Source organism: Otolemur garnettii, unplaced genomic scaffold (genome assembly GCF_000181295.1).
Source record: "Otolemur garnettii isolate 467f Iridium unplaced genomic scaffold, OtoGar3 scaffold00011, whole genome shotgun sequence".
In the NCBI taxonomy this organism is placed as follows: Eukaryota; Metazoa; Chordata; class Mammalia; order Primates; family Galagidae; genus Otolemur; species Otolemur garnettii.
This window is the reverse complement of record NW_003852406.1, coordinates 30,355,010-30,374,987: the sequence shown is the minus strand read 5'-3', so window position 1 is coordinate 30,374,987 and position 19,978 is coordinate 30,355,010. Positions and strand designations below refer to the sequence as shown.

Genomic DNA, 19,978 nt, shown 5'->3' with positions numbered 1-19,978 from the left:
ATAGCTGGCACTCACATATGTATTTGTAGAGCTACAAAAATCAATAGTTGCCTGGGACTGAGGATAGGAGCAGGATTGAAAACGGGCACAGAGAATATTTTTGTGAACATTTCCTATGTTCAAAAACTGGATTGTGGGTCAGGCACGGTGGCTCACATCTGTAATCCTAGCACTCTGAGGGGACAAGGCAGGAGGATCCCTTGAGGTCAGGAGTTGGAGACCATCCTGAACAAGAGTAACACCTCATTGCCACTAAAAATAGAAAAACTAGCCCAGTGTGGTAGCAGGTGCCTGTAGTTCCAGCTACTCGGGAGGCTGAGGCAGGAGGCTCCCCTGTGCCCAAGAGTTGAAGGTTGCTGTGGAGCTAGGCTGTTGCCACTGCACTGTAGCCTGGGTGACAGAGTGAGATTGTCTCAAAAAAAGAAACAAACAAATCTGGATTGTGTTAATGGCTGTGTACTGTTTACATTTACTGAAAGTTATCTAACTGTGTACTTACAGTGAGTGAATTTTATGCTATACATCAATAAAGGTGTTATAAAATAAAAATTGGATTCAGTAAGGCCAGATCAAAAAATTTTTAAATCAATATTTGTGGAATGAGAAAATCGTCTTTCTCCACGCAGTACTGTAAGCTGAGTGAGAAGCGCTATATCCTCAAATTTAGAAAATTAATTGTCACTTCGTAGGCGCAGAGCAAGTCTTATCTAAACAGAGAATGAATGAACGGAGGAGCGGAAGTAAGTTTCCCGGAGCCCGTACCAGGCTGCTTCCGGGTTGCAGCCGGTAGCCCAGCTCTGTGGGGTCCGGAGAGGCGAGCCCCGCGATTGGCTAGCAGCGTTGGCGAGCTGGTAGGGGCGGGGCTCTCGGGAGGCGTGACCAGGCGAGGGCGGGCTCCGGGTGGCGCCTGCGTAGACTGCCATAGCTGTCGCCGCGGTGAGAGGTGGGGACGCGATGGCCGGGCCCGCGTGGATCTCCAAGGTGAGCGCTGGCAGGCCGGTGTGTGGCGGGCGGCTCTGGCGGATGAGCGGGCAGTGTGCTGGACAGGGGAGGGCGCGCGGGCCCGGTGGGTAGGCGGCGGCGTGCAGCCCGCGGGGACAGTTTGGGAGCCTGTCCTGAGCTCCCATGCGCCGCACTCCGTGGCTCGCACGGAGCTCTGTCCCGGGACAGCAGCTTCTGAGACGGGGACGGAGTCAAGGTCAAGACGAGGGGCGCCGGCCCTGTTCCTAGTGAGACCCGAGCCACCACCTACATTCGCCTGGGCCAAAGGCCGGGCCTCGTGCGGAGCCGGGAACGGGCCCGGGAGCCTCGGCCCGTCTCCGCCACCAGGGCCGATCCGGAGCCTGCGGCCCTGCCGCCGAGCTGGTAGCGCGCAGACCCCAGTGCCACTCGGGCCTCCCCTTCGGCGTCTGCCAAGCCCCTGACCCGGCAGCCGCGGGTACGGGCGTTGGGCTTGGGAGGATTTCCCGGCTGTGGGAGTCTCTAGGCCTCTCTTCCTGCAGGACTTTTTTTCCCTTGGAAATCTTCCCAGTGTGACCTCTGGTACTCTTGTAGCTATTTCCTCTTCGAAGGACATAGGGCATCTTACATCTTGGAATTAACCATCTGAACCCTCGGAGAGGGAGACCAGCAGCGCCTGCCTTTTTCCTTGCACTGAGGGGAATCTTGCCCTCTGGAGAGCTTTGGCTCCTCTCGACAGCTCAAATAACTGGAGCTGGAAAGGGTTTCATATCATCTGTGCAGTATCTTGGTTTCTCAGAGGAGTTAACCTGTGGTTGTAGACCACCTTGTTCAAGGTCACACAAGAGGTCAGTGTCAGAGCTGGGAGAGGAACCTACATGTCTTGGTTCTCAGCTCTTTATTTCATTCTGCATGCCAAGGTCACATAGCAAATTATGGGTACAGGGGAAAATAGGCCTCAGGTCTCCCGTTGCTGTAATCTACCATAAGCAATTTAATTTGTTTTCTATAAAGTTTGATACTCCTTTTCTCCATTTCAATTTAAAGAAAGGTCCAGAGATGTAGTGTTACTTAGTGAAAAGATCTCTATACTGAATTTTAGGAGTCTCAAGTTCAAATCCTGGCAACACCACTGATGAGTTGTTTGACCCTGGGCAAATTACTTAACATCTCTAATACTCAATATTGCTCATCTGTGAAATCTGTATACTTGTGTCACAGAGTTATTTGTGTATTAAATAAAATTTGTGTATGTGGGCTGGGGGCAGTAGCTCGTGCTTGTAATCTTAGCACTTTGGGAGGCCAAAGCAAGAGGATTGCTTGAGTCCAGGACTTTGAGACCAACCAGGGCAACATAGTGAGAACCCATCTCTAAGAAAAATAAGCTGGCATGAGGGTGTGCACCTGTAATCCCAGGGCTTGGAAAAGCTGAACCAGGAGAATCATTTGAATCCAGGTTGCAGCAAGTTATGATCTCACCCTTGCACTTTAGTTTGGGCAACTTAGTGAGACCCTGTCACATACATACAAAAAACAATGTGTGCAGAAGGAACACAAAAATCTGAAGTTTTTGTAGTCATTAAGCAGGCAGTGATTCTTTTTTTTTTTTTCCTTTTTTTTTTTTTTTATTGAATGGTAACTATGTACATTAATGCACTTCTGGGGTACAGTGTGGGGTTTTCACATGCAATCTGAAATACTTCCATCAAACTGGTCAACACAGCCTTCATGTCATTTTCTTAGTTATTGCTTTAACAGGCAGTGATTCTTGAGCATCAATAACTGGATATTTTGCCAGGTTACTAGATTCTACTTTGTCAGTTTCTTTGTCCAGATTTGCTTATATAGTAACTATGTCACATTAGCTCCTAAAAGTAAAGCAACTTCTGTGTCACTGAAAACGTAAGTCAATCCTTTAATCACTGAGCTTACACTTAACGCCTCATTCTTAGTAGGTACATTAACCTTTCAGAATGAGGGACTTAAGCAACATTGTTAATGAATGTGCTGGTAAATCTGTTTTGCAGTCGGTATGTTCTACAATACCACCTCATAGTAGGAGTTCAGAAAGGGTTGGATTCTGGAGTCAGAAGATGAGTTCTCTTCTGACATGGACTCCTCGTGTGACCTTTGGCAGAATCATTTGATTTCTGGGATTTTTTTTCACTTTAGAGCAGGGGTGTACAACCTGTGGGCCCACAAGCCACATGTTCATTTGTGTGGACTTTTTTTGCTTATCTGTGGTGTCAGATACTACATATCATGAAAAGTATACAGGGACTTTGTTTTGCTAATCAGCTTCTTAGTGTTTGTTTATTTACTGTGTGCCCCAAGACAATTCTTACTCTTGCAATGTGTGGCAGAAAAAAAAAAAAAAGATCGGACAGGTCGGGTGTGGTGGCTCATGCTTGTAATCCTAGCAGTCTGGGAGGCTGAAGTGAGAGGATCACTTTAGGTCAGGAGTTCAAGGTAAGCCTGAGTAAGAGCAAGATCCTGTCTTGTGGCAGGCACCTGTAGTCCCAGGTAATGGTGAGGCTGAGCAGAGAGGATCAGTTGAATCCAGGAGTTCGAAGTGAGCTATGCTGACACCATGGCTCTCTAGCCTGGGCAACAGAGTGAGACTTTGTCAAAAAAAAAAAGAAAAAGAAAAGTTGGATACCCCTGCTGTAGAGGTTGGAGTGGAAGATGCCTGGGAAGCTAAGTCCAGGATATTGGGAGTGTTGAGCCGATGTCAGTTTTAGTCAGAGCAGTTTTTCTCTTGGGGTTCCATTTAAGGTTGTATTTGGGGAGTGGGGAAGGATCTGCAGCTTTAAAAAGGTTTTCATATAGAGAAAATAGTGAGTTTCTAAAGACTTTCAGCTCTAAAAAACCATAATTATAATGAGCCCATTTTCCATCTGCAAGCATGTACTGAGTCCTTCCATACATCCAACACTGTATTTATATGTTTTTAAGTTGGAGTCTGAAGGCAAAAAGGGAAATGAACTATTGATAAAGATGGCCCAAGACCTGAAGTCAAGTTCAGGGCTTTGGGCCAGACTCTGTGAGCTTGACTTCAGTTTCCTCATACAAAAAAGGCCACTAATACCTCTCTCTCCAGGTTTTATAGAAATAAAATGATATGACATATGCATAAGTATATTATAAAGTAGAAGACAGTCTGTGCATTAACAAATTTTACTTAAAATTCTGGGTCATTCTAATGACTTAGATGTAATTCTACTTTATTCTAAGGTCATGGAGGAGAGATGACAAATATGGAAAAATTTGGCTGTTAAAGAAAATCATTGCTGGTATTAAGGCTGTTTGCTGGAGTGGGAACTCTTCAGGTAGAGATATGATTGAGGCTGGACTCAGTTTTTTCAAAAAATGTTGAGTGTCTGCTGTGAGGCTAGGCGCTGTGGGTAGGCACTGGAGACGCAGCAGTGAACAGAACTCCTGAGCTTGCATCTTAAATCATGTGTTTTGGTCGGGTCTGCAGTCACAGGGACACAAGCCTGTTATGTGTGAATGTTTTTTCCCACTTTGGGGGGGAGCAGTTAGGAGAAGGACTCCTGTCAATTTTATATTCTGCTTGTCACAAAGTAGCCTTTCAATAGCCTCCCTTCCAGAGCCCACTTGCTAGAGGATGGATCATGTCCTAGCATTAAGATTTTGGCTAGTGGTTTTGCCATAGAATATTTTTTCGGGTCAGGCCTGTCTTTTATTTTCAGTGCAGAGACATGACTAGATACTAGAAGATCAGAGAGCATCATTTGTTCATATATTTCTTGGTTATAGGCTGGCATCTCATCATTAGTAGTAGCCACTACATGGGTCATTACAAAACTTTTGAGATACACAAAAATCAAGAAATATAAAATCCACATGGATGGAAATAAAGGAAGCCCTCTCAGCAACACTAGTCAGCCCAACAAGCTGAGACTTGCACGAGTGAATCAAAAAGGATGCTGTCAGCTATGTTTCTTGGAAGTGAAATAATGGACTTTAACACAGCCTGTCTCAAAACTTTCATAGTGACCATATTTCAGCAAAGGTTCAGGCCCCAAAAAGGAAGACAGACAGGATATATAAATAATGTTCTTGGCTTATGTATCTAGCATGAGAAAAAGTTACCTTTAAGATTTTCAGTGAATGTCAATACTTGTTTGTGGTCTATATACCCAAGTTTTTTTATATTATTGTGATGTAATATGACTTTAATGTAATATCACTTTGTACCAATTCTCAAGAACTGAGTTAAGAATTCAAAATAAGCTTTTAAAATTTACAAGTCTGAGGCAGCACCTGTGGCTCAGTGGGTAGGGCACCCACCCCCATATACCGAGGGTGGTGGGTTCTAACGCAGCCCGGCCAAACCGCAACAAAAAGATAGCCGGGCGTTGTGGCGGGCGCCTGTAGTCCCAGCTACTTGGGAGGCTGAGATAAGAGACTCGCCTAAGCCCAAGAGCTGGAGGTTACTGTGAGCTGTGATGCTACAGCGCTCTACTGAGGGCAACAAAGGAAACTCTGTCTCTAAAAAAAAAAAAAAAAAAATTTACAATTCTGTTATATGATATTTTTCACTGGGGAAAAAATATACTAAAATATGTTATCTTGGGGTGGTGGGATTACTGGATAATTTTTATTTTATTTTTTATATCTTTCCCCAGTTGTACAAACTGACAATAATGACCACATTATATATATTATCAGAGGAGATAATTTATTTAAAATCTTTTTTTTTTGAGACATAATCTCACTTTGTCATCCTCAGTAGAGGGTAGAGGGCCATGGCATCATACCTCACAGCAACCTCAAACTCTTGAGCTTAGGCTGTCCTCTTGCCTCAGCCTCTCAAGTACCTGATACTACAGGCACCCACCACAATGCTTGGCTTGTTTTTCTATTTTTAGTAGAGACAGGGTCTTGCTCTTGCTCAGGCTGGTCTTGAACTCCTGAGCTCAGGCAATCCACCTGCCTTGGGCTCCCAGAGTACTGGGATACAAACATGAGCCACTGTGCCTGTTCTAAAATTTTTATTCTGAATAGCACAGAATCAAATGGTATTAAATGACCTTTATTAGATTTTAGGAGAAAGGGTAATTTCACGTTTCTTCTTTCATATTCATGGGAGGAGAAAAGATAAATGACACTGTGTATCATTAAAGGAGCACTGGACTAGAAGTCAGAAGACCTGGATTCTGGTTTCCATTTTGTCTGTTACTCACTGTCTGACCTTGTGCAAATCCTTACTCCTTGGGCCCAGTGTCTCTACTTATAAAATGAGTGACTTGCATGTGCTCTGGATTATATAATGACCCTCCTAGCTCTACAATTAGCGATAATTTTCTTAGAGTATGTGTTACCTCCAAATTGACCTGATAGTCAAGAATGTTGATGTAAAACCTTCTAGATCACCTGAAAAAAATCTAACGTGAGCTAAAAAGTATCTTTTGCTTGGCAACTCATATTTATAAAATTGACTTTGTAAATATATAGTACTTAAATTCTTAGATCAAAAGTAAAAACTGAAATATTTAGGTTTTCAAGTCTGAGGCAGCTTGCCACTAATATGTGAGAACGGCATTCTGGGGACGTTCCAGAATATATCTGTGCAGATTTGCAGCGTTACCAGATATCAGCGTGGTTCATCTTCATCTCCACTGTGTAGTGTCTGGGCTTTAATTCTGTGCGTGACATTTCTCTGTTGGTATTAATTTAGGTCTCTCGGCTGCTGGGGGTGTTCCACAACCCAAAACAGGTGACCAGAGGTTTTGCTGGTGGTGTGAGTATAATTACGTCTTTTTTTTTTTTCCCTTTTAGAAGTTTCTCAAGAAACATACTCTAATATATTTACTATATAGCAATTTATCTCCATTTATTTAAAAGTAGGGGAAATTGGCCTTATAATGTATATTGAAATTATTGGCTCACATTCATAGTTCTATTAGATCCCTTGCATCTGTAAAAGAATTATATTACAGCTAGCTATAGAGGAATTAATATCTTAAGGGAGCTTTGTTAAAAATAGACAGAAATTACCCTTGAGGCTTTTATTTCACAACCTCATTTTGGTGAGATAGTTTTTTTTTCAAAACAAGTACAAATTGAGAGAAAATTGTTGAGAAGCTTCAAAACCTGCTTCGCATTTTTATTTGGTGAGCTTCCCTGAAAACAGTAGATTGATTGCCAATTAGGAATGCTTCAAACATCTTTAAGCCCTGTAGGCTTCCACCTTCTCTTAGCTAGTTTTTATAGACCAGTGGTTCTCAACCTTCCTAATGCCACGACCCTTTAATACTGTTCCTGTGGGTCGCGACCCGCAGGTTGAGAACTGCTGTTATAGATGATCACATCAGTGGGTCATCTCTTGCTTGTTAAATCTGCTGCTTTTAGAATCCCCAGCATTGGGTTCCTGTGCTTGAAAGCTGATACCACATTTTTAGAACATTCTAAGACTGGGGGTCAGTGACTTCCTATTTGGTTTTTTTTTACCCCCTTTTATGGAATCTGATTTGGATTTCATGTAATTCCTATACTCCCACATAACGCCTTAGACCAGGAGGGATTTGTTAGCCCATGGTACATATTTTTCCCCCATTTACTTTCTGTACTGTGGAAGAAAAGTAGATTTTCTGGTGGCTTGATGACATTTATTATTACATGTTGGGGGAACAGGAAGGTGTAAGCAAAGAATTCTTTTGGTTTTGCTTGTGCAAAAAATGTGCAATGAGCCTTACACTTCAAGGCCAAGGATGGCAAAGGTAGCATTTCAAACGCATTCCTAAAGCTGATGAAATGGTCATTGTGCTCTGCTAGAATTTAATTCATAAAATTTTAAATTAACCTAATAGAAGGGATTATTTTTGAAGAAGTAAGAAATACTAATTTGTAAAGTGATTTTTTTAGTTGTACAGAAAAATTCAGAAATAATTAGTTCAAGGGATATCATTAGAAGAGAGAGGACCAGGAAACTTGAATTAGTGATTTTTCTAAAAACGTGCCTCAAGCGACTGATACTGAAAAAGGCTGGGAACCGTTGTCTGGGCCAAACCCTAGATGTGACAAAGTAAGCAAATAATAAAGGTATAGATTTCAAATGGAAGGAGACGGTCTGAATATTATCTTACCTCCTGTAAATCCTCTGATCTTTTCCCTGTATGCATTTTTATTTCTGTGTTTGAAATGCTAGTTTCATTTTGCCTGAAGCCTTTGGAAGAAATCATTGCACTTATTGTCATTCCAAGTGTAACTCAGGCTTTGCAGGCATGATCACATAAGCTGTTCTTACAAATCAAATTTGCTGGGCTTATTTAGATACTCTTGACTTTAAGGAGTCAGTAAAATGAGAGCTGTCTCGATTTGAAGTTCACTTTTCTCTGAGTACCAAAGCAGACCTCAGTGATATCCTGGAAATTTATCTCAAAGCCTTTTTTTATTTTGTTAAGTTTTTTTGTTTTCTTTTGAGAGTTTCACTCTGTTGCCCAGGCTAGAGTAGTGTGGTGTAATAGCTCACAGCAACCTCAAACTCCTGGGCTCAAGTAGTCCCCCTGCCTTAGCCTCCTGAGTAGCCGGGAGTATAGGCACCCACTACAATGCCCAGCTAGTTTTTTGTAGAGATGGGGTCTTGCTCTTGCTCAGGCTAGCCTTGAACTTCCTGAGCTCAAGCGATCTTCTGGTCTCAGCCTCCCAGAATGCTGGGATTATAGGTCTGAGCCGCCACCCAGCCTATCTGAAAATGTTTTGTAAGACTGAAGAGGCTGCAAGAGAAACTTTAGGATCAAATGGAAAGTACTTGCCTATAAGAGAAACCCTCTAAATCTTAGTGAGGGAACAGGGGAACATTGTTAACATTTCTTTACTATCTTTACCTTTAACAATTTGAATTAATTGTTCTCTGTAAATTCTCTGAAAAGAAATACCAGTTGGGAAGTCTAGTTGATAGTCCAGTTTGTTTTTGTTTTATGTAAAGAGTGTTACTTGAGTTCTTTTTAAACCTCTGAACTCAGGTAAAGAGTAGACTTGTGGAATCTCTTATTGTGGACTCCTGCCTCCTCTTTGATGATCCTGGGGGAGGTATGTCTGTTTTCTTATCAGCATTCAAATCTTTTTGAGACACCCACGTAAAACAGATTTCTCTGTCAATAATATTCTTTTTTCTAAACCTTCAAAAATAAGTTCTTACTGTCTCCTTTGGTGATTTCTTATATTCAGGTACAGACAGTAACTTTAATTCCAGGAGATGGTATTGGCCCAGAAATTTCAGCTGCAGTTATGAAGATTTTTGATGCTGCCAAAGTAAGTGGGTTTAAAAATTATGTTTAATAATAATTCCTTGAAAAGTTTGCTATGTTTAATAATAATTCATCAGAAAGTTCTCTTAGCCAGTTGGAGTCTGTGAGCTCTTGGGATGAATTATACACATTTCTGTAAATGTTGGTAAGGTCTGTTGTTCATACCCACAGATTGTCACTTGAGTAGTGTGTGTCTCCGTGCCATCCGCTACTGCCATTGTTGGTCGTGTAAGCTATTACATTGACACCAATTGCATATGAATAATCAAAGAAGTCCAGCAGTATTTACACCCTCCCAATCACCTGTCTACTTCATTCTGCCTTTTTGTGGAAAGGGAATAGAATTAAACATCTATCTAAGAGCTTTTGAGAGAATCTTCAAAAAAAATTTTCTGATGTGTTATCAAGAAGGAGGTATTATTACTTCTAACAGCCCATCCTTCAATATTTTTGTTTTTGGGATTTAGGGCCATTGGCCTTTGCTTGACATGGTGCTTTTTTGTTGTTATTTGCAACTGGTAGGTGAAATAACATGTAGGATTAAACCACTCATGGTTATGATATCAATAGCTGTAAACTGAAGAACAAAATTTCCTTAAGCTATATGAACTTTTTTTTAGGAGTTTCTAATTAAAACTCCTACAGAAGAGGTTTTGTTTGTTAAGTGGCAAATTTTGCATGTGAACTGTAGTTGACTGATCACCTAAGCGCCTTGTAAAGGAAACCGCGTCTTGCTCTGTGCTTGTGTCTCAGGACGTGTGCAGTCAGCATATAGGCTGGCACATATGTGTGCACACATGAAGGATATGGGTAGAAAAGAAAAGGAATACTGGCTTATACCTCAAACTGGTACCTTCAGAGGTTATGTAATATTTGGTTTTTTAAAATAGCTTATTGAGATATAATTGACATACCATAAAATTCACTCACTTAAACTATATGTTTCAATTCAGTGATTTCTAGTACATTCACAGAGTTATATGGTCATCACCACAATCTAGTTTTAGAACATTTTTTATTTTATTTTTTTTTTTCCTTTTTGAGATAGAGTTTCCTTTTGTCACCCTGGGTAGACATAGCTCATAGCAACCTCACACCCTTGGGCTTAAGCTATCCTCTTGTCTCAGCCTCCCAAGTAGCTGGGACTACAGGTGACCGCCATGACCCCTGGCTAGTTTTTCAATTTTTTTTTTTTTTTTTAGTAGAAACAGGGTCTCACTCTTGCTCAGGCCGCTCTTAAACTCTTGAGCTAACAGTCTATCCATCCACATTAGCCTCCCAGAGTACTAAGATTACAAGTGTGAGCTAACATGCCCAGCCTAATTTTAGAACATTTTTATCCCCAAAATGAAACTCTACACCCCGTAGCAGTCACTCCCTATTCTTCCTCCCTCCCTCGCCCCCTAACCTCTCACCCTTTTCCCTGCCCAGCCCTAGACGACCAGCCACTCATCTGCTTTCTGTCTCTGTAGATTTTCCTGTCCTGGGCATTTCACATGAATTATTCTTATATGGGCTTTTATGATTGACTTATTGTTTTGAGACAGAATCTCACTCTCTTGCCCTGGGTAGAGTGCTGTGGTGTCAGCCTAGCTCATAGCAACCTCAAACTCTTGGGCTCAAGTGATCCTTCTCCCTCAGCCTTACAAGTAGCTGGGACTATAGGCGCCTGCCACCATGTCCAGCTAATTTTTCTATTTTTGGTAGAGATGGGGTTTCACTCTTGCTCGGGCTGGTCTCAAACTCCTGAGCTCAAGCAATCGACCTGCCTCAGCCTCCCAGAGTGCTAGGATTGCAGGTGTGAGTCACTGCACCTGGCCTGTGATTGGCTTCTTATACTTAGCATCCATGTATCAGTACTGTATAATGTTTTCTATGAGCCATTTCCTCTGTTCCTTATGATTTTCTAATTGTAGTCTCCTTCAGAGTCCTTGTGAAAAAAATAAGTGGGCAGGGGGTGGCTAGGAGTGATGCCTCGGTGAGGGTAATGCTGCAGAATGACACTCTTTACATGCTGAGGACTTTCTGGACCTGTAGTGTCCAAGTTGAGGAAGTTTGTGTATCATTTTAGTCTGACTTAAGTCTTTCCGGCTCACTGTGGTCTGTGGTGTGGCATCTAGGCGCCGATTCAGTGGGAAGAGCGGAATGTCACGGCCATTCAAGGACCCGGAGGAAAGTGGATGATCCCTTCAGAAGCCAAAGAGTCCATGGATAAGAACAAGATGGGCTTGAAAGGTAGCACTGAAGGGGAGATGGTGGTTATGATTGATTTCTGCCACAGGTGTTGTGTTTTTGAAAGTTTATTCATTTGAGCTAAATAAGGCCTCACCATCTCTAGTATATGGTGAGGATTAGATAATGTCAAACGCATGATATAATGCATGGTCCTCAGGAAGTTCTCAAAATGAGAAATGCAGTTCATGTTCCAGAAAGCTTCCATGAGGAAATTTTCGTCCTTTATTTAAATCTGATGGAGTGGGTGAGTTAGAGGCAGAACACATTTTGCAGGCTGGCCCAGGTGGGTTAGTGGGTCACAGGTGAGATCTGAATGCGTTCTGTCATCATCTGGGTATTCTTCTTTCCTACAGGCCCTTTAAAGACCCCAATAGCAGCTGGTCACCCATCTATGAATTTATTGCTGCGTAAAACATTTGACCTTTATGCAAATGTCCGACCATGTGTCTCAATTGAAGGCTATAAAACCCCTTACACCGATGTAAATATTGTCACCATTCGAGAGAACACGGAAGGAGAATATAGTGGAATTGAGCATGTGGTATGTTCTTTTTTTATTCCTAGCTGGGCTGCTTTCTGTGTAGTTGGGACAGTTGTTCAAACTCCTAGTGGAAAATTGCTGCTGAAGACCGATCGGTTTCCCTCTGTGAGGAGTTGTGGGTGTTCGTCTTGGCACTGGGTCTCTGGCCAACCGTGCTCCAGGGGCTGCCAAGAGGGGTGGGGCCTGGTGGCTCAGGATGCAGGCGTGGGGACATGCTTTCTGAGTTCTCAGTCCCCCACTTCAGGGGGGTACTCTTGGGCTGGTGGCCATCCCTGCACCTTAGTTTTCCTTACTTGTGCTCACAGGGGTAGGGTAACACAAACCCTGTGATGTACTGTGTGGGTGACTCCAGCTACGGTCGATGGCGCTGTGCAGATGTGCCACCATGACACTGTCTGCACGTTGCCTGCTGTCTCAAGCCAAGCTGTTGCCGTACCCGTAGGTGGCTCTTCCTCTTTCAGATCGTCGATGGAGTTGTGCAGAGTATCAAGCTCATCACGGAGGCAGCGAGCAAGCGTATCGCCGAGTTTGCCTTTGAGTACGCCCGGAACAACCACAGGAGCAACGTCACGGCTGTGCACAAAGCCAACATCATGTGAGTCCCTGCATGGTGGCACCCTGCCTTGCTTTGTGGTGGGGACAGCAGTGACAGAGCCTTTATCTCAGCAGCTTGCTCACTGGTTGCTGATGTCTCTGAGAAAGAGCCTTTAGCAATCCCAGTCTGGCATTTCTGTTTTGTCGTAATCTTACTGCGCCTCCCTGGGTGTGTGACAGGAGCAAATGAGGGAGCAGGAATTCAGGTCCTAAAAATCTGAGGAGGGACTGAGGGTTATAAGCAGCGAAAGCTGGAGACCCTGGGTCCCCAGATGCTGTGGCAGTCAGCAGAGGCCATGCACTTTATGTTTTAGAAGTGGAGTAGTGGGAGTGTTTCTGAAGTGGCCATGTGCTCAGGGGCTGAAATAGTCAGTGCTAATGGTGCTGATAATGCTGATGTGTTACACCAGAGGTTCAAATTCTCCTCATCCAGACACTATTAAAGGCCATCTCGAATATATAAACACTTTTCCTAATCTAAGGAAAGTGCTGAACATGCAAAATTGTAAAACTATTTAAGTTAACCTTTTAAGGCAATTTTAATAATATTAACGAATATTTCTTAGTTCCTGCTAAACACTATAAAAATATTGTCTTCTCTATTATGATCAAACTATTTCATGCTTTTACCTTCTGTGCTTCAAGAAAGGTCCCAGAACATTTTCAACTTGCAGTTTATTAACTGCCTAAGAAATTGTTACTGTAATTGAAATCAGACATCTTGGCTTCTGGAACTTAAATTTCTTGAACTTAACTTTATATCTTTAATTTGATTCTTTTCTTCCTACAAGTCTTTGTTTTAAGCAGTTTTTATTTGATTAAATACAGGCGGATGTCAGATGGGCTTTTTCTGCAAAAGTGCAGGGAAGTTGCAGAAAACTGTAAAGATATTAAATTTAATGAGATGTACCTTGATACAGTATGTTTGAATGTAAGTATATATTCACTTACCTGCTTCTCTTTATGGTGAATGGTGTGTATGTGTGGTATGCAGTTTTTGATTGCTAAATACACAAATATATTCCTTGTAGATGGTACAAGATCCTTCCCAATTTGATGTTCTTGTTATGCCAAATTTGTATGGAGACATCCTTAGGTGAGTCTGAATGTACCCTTTGTACTTTAAGGCAATTTTAATAATATTTTAATGTATCTATGGTTTATTTTATTTTTTTATCTATAAAGATTTTATTTTTATTTTATTTATTTTTGGGGGACAGAGTCTCACTTTGTCCCCCTGGATATAGTACCATGTCATCATAGCTCACAGCAACCTCAAACTCTTGGGTTCAAGTAATCCTCTTGCTTCAGCCTCCTGAGTAGCTGAGACTGCAGGCGCCCACCACAATGCCTGGCTAATTTTTAGAGACAGGGTTTCACTCTTGTTCAGCCTGGTCTTGAACTCCTGAGCTCAGGTGATCCACTGACCTTGGCCTCCCAGAGGGCTAGGATTATAGGCATGAGCCACCACTCTGGCCTCTATAAAGGTTTTATTGTGCACAGAGGGAAGGGGTCTCAGTCCTTCCTGGCTGCCGTTTTCCTCATGGTGGCCAGAACGGTGCTCAGCTCCTCCTACTTCCTCTTAGCTTGGATGTGTGTCTTTTTTTTTTTTTTTTTTTTGCCCGGGGCTGTTTGAACCCGCCACTTCTGGCATATGGGGCCAGTGCCCCACTCCTTTTAGCCACAGGCGCTGCCCCCTCTACCTTTTTCTTGATGAACTTGAGGGCCCATTTGTCCTTGGAGACCTTGAGCAACTCCATAGCACACCACTCATAGGGTCAAAGCCACACACCTCTCAGAACATGTCCTGCACAAATTTAGTGGGTTTGGGAGGTGCCCATAGCAACAGCTGCCCCTTGGCTTGCTTACACTTTTGGTCATTTTGTGGCCCTTGTTGAGACCCACAGCCATGGGGTGAAATCTCCAATGGCTGCCCCGGCAGAAGCTAGTCTATGGTTTATTTGTAAATATTCCTAAAATAAATTGTAGCTTAACATCTTCAGTCAAGTATTATAAATATAGCATTTATTATAAGATGTGAGTTGAGTTCTGACAGTTCAGGTGATTCAGTGATTACAAGCTGGGTGGGTGGTTCATTTATTTGCAAGTCAGTGCTAGGCTATTTCTCCCCATAATCGTTAGTTCACTCTTCCTATTGTTCAGATGTTTTATTGATTGCTTAATTTTAAGTGTTTTGTTTGTATAGGTGGGTGGTCATTTATACAATTTTTTGGTAAACTTTTTACATAATTTCAGATTAACAAGAAAAGCTGTAAGAATGGTACAAAGAATTTCCTTATACTCAGCATCTAGATTTTTCAGATGTTAACATTTCCCAGTGTTTACTTTGTTACTTCTTTTTTTTTAATTGTTTGGGATTCATTGGACTTCGTTACTTCTTCCCACCCTCTTTCTTTTCTCTTTCTCTCTCTTCCCTCCTTTTCCCTTCTCTTCCTCCTCCTTTGACTATGTCTTTTTCTCTTTCCCTCCCTCTCCTCTGACATAAAATATCAGCTAAATGGTAATTTTTCTAAGTGTATTCTTTCTACATTATCAATTGGCAGTCTACTGTAAGGATAAGCTTTTCTTCTTATTTATTTATATTTATTTGTTTACTTATTTATCTGCATCAGTAGTAGGCTCATAGTTTTCTGTTTTCTTCAGTAGTATGTCCATTGCTTTCAAGTTGTCCCACCCTGGCCAGTTGGGATCCCTTCCCTGTGTGTCCTTGCCCTTCTGGCATGGCCCTTTGTTCTTTGAGCCTGCCGTGCTTTCTGGCCCCGTGCAATGCTCCAAGCTCCTGCATTGCCTAACCTTGGCCCTGGAATCAGCCATGTCTGCAGGGAACCCTGGATCCTTTTACTGAAGAACGGTATTTAAAAACTAAAATCTGGGTGCTGGATGAGATATTTTATTTCTCAAAATATTCTTTGAAATGTTTTTCTGCCTCTAGTGACCTGTGTGCAGGATTGATTGGTGGTCTTGGTGTGACTCCAAGTGGCAACATTGGAGCCAATGGGGTTGCGATCTTCGAATCGGTAAGGACCCTGAGACCTAAAGTAGAGTTCGGGTCAGAAAAGCATGAGAACTCGGGAGGACTTACCTGTATAAATGTGTTTTAACTCTGAGTTTTTCAAATTTGAAAGGAAAATGAAACTTTGTTTGTGAGTGAGGCTTGTTTATGTAAGCTTGGTTTCTTCCTTTGTTTCCCTCCAGATATTTCTTTATGGTGTATCTTTCCTCCCTAAGACATTTTCACCACAAATTGACTGGAAAAGATTGTTGGTCCATATTTTTGTATTTCTCCTAGGCTTCATTTCTAAGATGTCTGTCGGATGAATTGTACACAGTAGCTTTCAGTAAATATGTTTTATTAGTGAGGAAAGATAATGAAGACCCCGTCTGCCCCAGAAGAGAGCTGTTAGTTTTTATCTCCCTCCTGCTGACGTGACTTTTCCCCATGTGCAGGTTCATGGCACTGCCCCGGACATTGCGGGCAAGGACATGGCCAATCCCACAGCCCTCCTGCTCAGCGCAGTGATGATGCTGCGCCACATGGGGCTGTTTGACCATGCTGCACGCATCGAGACCGCCTGCTTCGCTACGATTAAGGATGGAAAGGTAACTGAGTCTCAGCTTCTTCATGCTGGGTGAAATGCGCTTCTTCCATGTGTTTTATCTGTGTGATGGGGATGGACAATAGTGCTCAAGAGAGCCACAGGATAGGATGTCGAACAGGGATTCTTACTGGGGGCTCCCTGATTGAACTGGATTTGTGTACTTTCTGGAATGAGGATCAAATATTTCATCCAAAAAGCTTAAAGAAGCAGTAATGTAGAGCCATCAGTGTGCAGTGGGAAAAGTGTGGTTTGGGAACCAGAGTCAGATGCAGGCCCAGTCACCCTGTTAGCGGTATGATCTTGGCCAAGTTCATTAATTTTTATAGGTAGCCATGTGGTGTGAAAAGTAGCATTGACAGTGGCTGGATACAGCGGTGCCTGTGGCTCAGTGAGTAGGGCGCTGGCCCTATATACTGAGGGTGGCAGGTCGAACCTGGCCCCGGCTGAACTACAACAAAAAATAGCCAGGCATTGGTGGGTACCTGTAGTCCCAGCTACTCGGGAGGCTGAGGCAAGAGAATCGCCTAAGCCCGAGAGCTGGAGGTTGCTGTGAGCTGTGATGCAACGGTACTCTACTGAGGGCGACAAAGTGAGACTCTGTCTCTAAAATAAAAAACAATGGCTGGATACTTTCTAGACAGCCTTCATGTAATACAAAAACAATAAAGAAGTGGTATAAAAGTACTAATAATGGCTAATATGAATTGAATATTTACAGATTTTAAGTTCCATGTAGGTAGTATATATTTACATATGCATATATAGATATATTTCATCTCAGCAATTTTTTTCTACTGTTCTGTGAAGTAGATACTATAGTTAATCCCATTTAATTGATGAGGAAACTGAGGCACAAAGTGATTAAGTGATTTGTCCAAGGTCTTATAGCTCCTAATGGCAAGATTGGTGTTTACACTCAGTGTGGCTCTTACCCAGCATGCATCACTGCCTGTGGAAGGGGCCTGATGGGTCATTCCGAAAGTGAGAGGAGGGCAGAGGGAGGGAGTGACTTCACAATTTAATTGTGGTAAAATATATATAACATACAGTTTATCATTTTAAGGTGTACAGTTCAGTAATATTAAGTATATTCGCATTATTGTGTAACCACCACCACCACCACCAGTCCTCTCCAGACTTTTTCATCTTCCCAAACCGAACTGTGTGCTGGTCACACAGCTCCCTTTCTGCCGCCTCCCAGCCTGGCAGCCACCACTCTGCTTTCTGTCTCAGAATGTGACTATTCTAGGTGCCTCATCTAAGTGGAGTCATACAGTATTTTGTTTTTATGTCTGGGTTGTTTCACTTGGCATTATATCTTCAAAATTGACCCCTTGTTTTAAAAAAAATTCTATAATTTGAAATTACATCTGTGGCCAAAATGCAAGGAGTCTGGGCTTGTTTTTAACAGCCTCCTACTGACATTAGAGGGCATAAGATCTTGTTTTTTTATTCTGAAGCTATACTTGGAAAGTTATTCTCTAGAGCCCAGCAAGGTACTGAATTACACAGTGGGTCCTTTTAATTAATTGTATAGGATGGGAAAATAAAGACAATTAAATATGTTGAGGCCTGTTTGCAGTAAAGAGAGGATAAGCTAGTAGAACAAATTGGTTATATGGGAGACTTTATTTCCTAAAGAAGGAGGCTTGAGAGTAAGTGATTTAAGTAGTTTTTTGGTATTTGTTTCCAAGCCTTCAAAAATAGATCAGAACATGTCTGAAGTTTTTAACCTTTAAAAATTCTCCAAGGACTTTATGAAACTCTGGTTTAGATTTGCTTTCATTTAAATGTCCATGATCAACCAGTATTTCTTGGGGTCTATGTATGAACAAGGAGAAAATTTTAGAAAACTTCGCTGCTTTCCTTTGTATCGAAAATGCCTGATCTTTTCCGTGTTTTTGCATACCCTATCTTACTGGGTTTTCCTAGTCCTAGTGGGGTGGGTATATGGTGGCACCTCACTTTGAAATGAGCCACTGAATGGAAGAGCAGCCAAGTAACTTGCTCAGCTGGCATCTCATTGAGGGCTTTAAATGAAATTAGCCTTGGTTTAGTTGAGTGTGTGAATACATTTTTATTTTCGCTTTTGTCATTTCTCAGAGCTTAACAAAAGATTTGGGAGGCAATGCAAAATGCTCGGACTTCACAGAAGAAATCTGTCGCCGAGTAAAGGATTTAGACTAATGCTTCTGCAAATGGTATTCGCAGCAGTCACTCCAAATGGACACCACATAGACCTCTGTATAGGGTACCTGCCATTACATATGCATTTGGTTTGCTTGTTTCTTGACAGAGTACATTTTTAGATCTAGCCTTTTCTTAAGAAAATCTGAGCAAAGGATGCAAGCGATGTCTATAGGCCTGTTTCCAAAGGACTTTTTCCAAGTGCTGTTTTATTTATTAAATGTGTATCTGGTAAACATTTTTACTCCAAGTGGACTGTATCGTTTGCCATTCTTAACCATTTTACACTTCAGTTAAAATAGTTTTTTTTCAGCTGTAAATATCATGATACAGAATTAGTAAGAAAAAATATCTAACTTTTTAAAGAAAAACCCTATTTTCCTTGGTTTATGAATAAAATAGGATATTGACGTGATAGTACAAGATGATATTCTTATAAAACTAAACATGATAGTACAAGATGATATTCTTATAAAACTAAATAGGCACAAAAGAAGTTTCTTGGGAAAGTGCAAAGCAAAAACAATGAATGTGGTACATTTCTTAGTGATATGGAAAAGAGAGACAGATTTGTCCTCTACATGAATTACTGAGTGTGAATAAAAACTTCAGATCCAAGAAATACATAGTGAGAAATATAGTTTTTGTTAATAAGATATAGGTAATATATTACGTACAAAGACACATGCATTGTGTATGCAATTATTTTGTTATTTTGAGATTAATACTCCCTCAATAGCTTAGCTTTTTATAAAGCAAGGGAGCAGTACCTCTTTTTCACTGGACACGTGTTAAGCACTCTGAGTTGTCAGAGCCCTGAACCCCTGTACTGATAGTCGGTGTCTGCCAGGGAGCTGGCCACGCTGTGCATTTATTCTTGCATGTTGCTGCCTGGAAGTGGACCCCACTCCAGCGGGCACTGCTAGCTGCCTACTGCTGAAAGACCTGATCACATGTATTGTGTCTCTGTTGAGGAACTTGGGATCTGGCTATTAATTTTATATTTCAATGACAGCCCCTTTACCACCCCTAAAGCACCAAATCACTGCCCTCTGCCTCAGCAGTTCTAGTAAGAGAATGACTTTGCAGAGACAGGAGCTGACCCAGCCCAAGGTGATCACAAATTGTGCCACCTTGAGCCTGGGGCTGGAGTTTGGTCTCAGCTTTTGACCTTCAGGCACCTCCCGTGCACCTTCCCCTCCCCTCTGCCACAGCATGATTTTTCTTAATCTTCAGATACTAAGTCCGTTAACATTTTAGCCCACACCAAAGGCATCTCATGACCTCCCTTGGCCCTTGTGTGACATTGCAAACCTGTGGCTTTGCATCTAGTGTCAGGGGCATTTCTAAATAACAACAAATATTCCTGTGTGGGTCATTTTTAAAGCTTGTAACCAGACTTATAATCTTATATGTATTTTACTTTAAATTGCTGCTTCCTCTGTTTTATTGGACTGTACTAATTATCAGTGGTTCTTGGGTTCGAAATAATAAAAATTTCCAAAACTGCCTTTCTATCTGTTTTACTTAGTTCATTCTGGCTTGGCTTATTGCTAAGAATGGCT

The 19,978-nt window shown here is 41.9% G+C and overlaps 1 protein-coding gene and 1 pseudogene across 1 annotated transcript; one reads left to right on the top strand and one right to left on the bottom strand.

Moving 5' to 3' along the window:
• Positions 1–898: 898 nt before the first annotated feature.
• Positions 899–19,035, top strand: IDH3A (isocitrate dehydrogenase 3 (NAD(+)) alpha). Its single transcript, XM_003784562.3, has 11 exons — positions 899–981; positions 6,665–6,727; positions 9,157–9,240; positions 11,357–11,471; positions 11,825–12,012; positions 12,474–12,607; positions 13,435–13,537; positions 13,638–13,702; positions 15,560–15,644; positions 16,075–16,227; positions 18,330–19,035. The coding sequence occupies exons 1-11, from the start codon at positions 955–957 to the stop codon at positions 18,411–18,413; spliced, it is 1,101 nt and encodes a 366-aa protein (XP_003784610.1). The 5' UTR covers positions 899–954; the 3' UTR covers positions 18,414–19,035.
• Positions 14,122–14,703, bottom strand: LOC105886468 (annotated as a pseudogene).
• Positions 19,036–19,978: the final 943 nt, after the last annotated feature.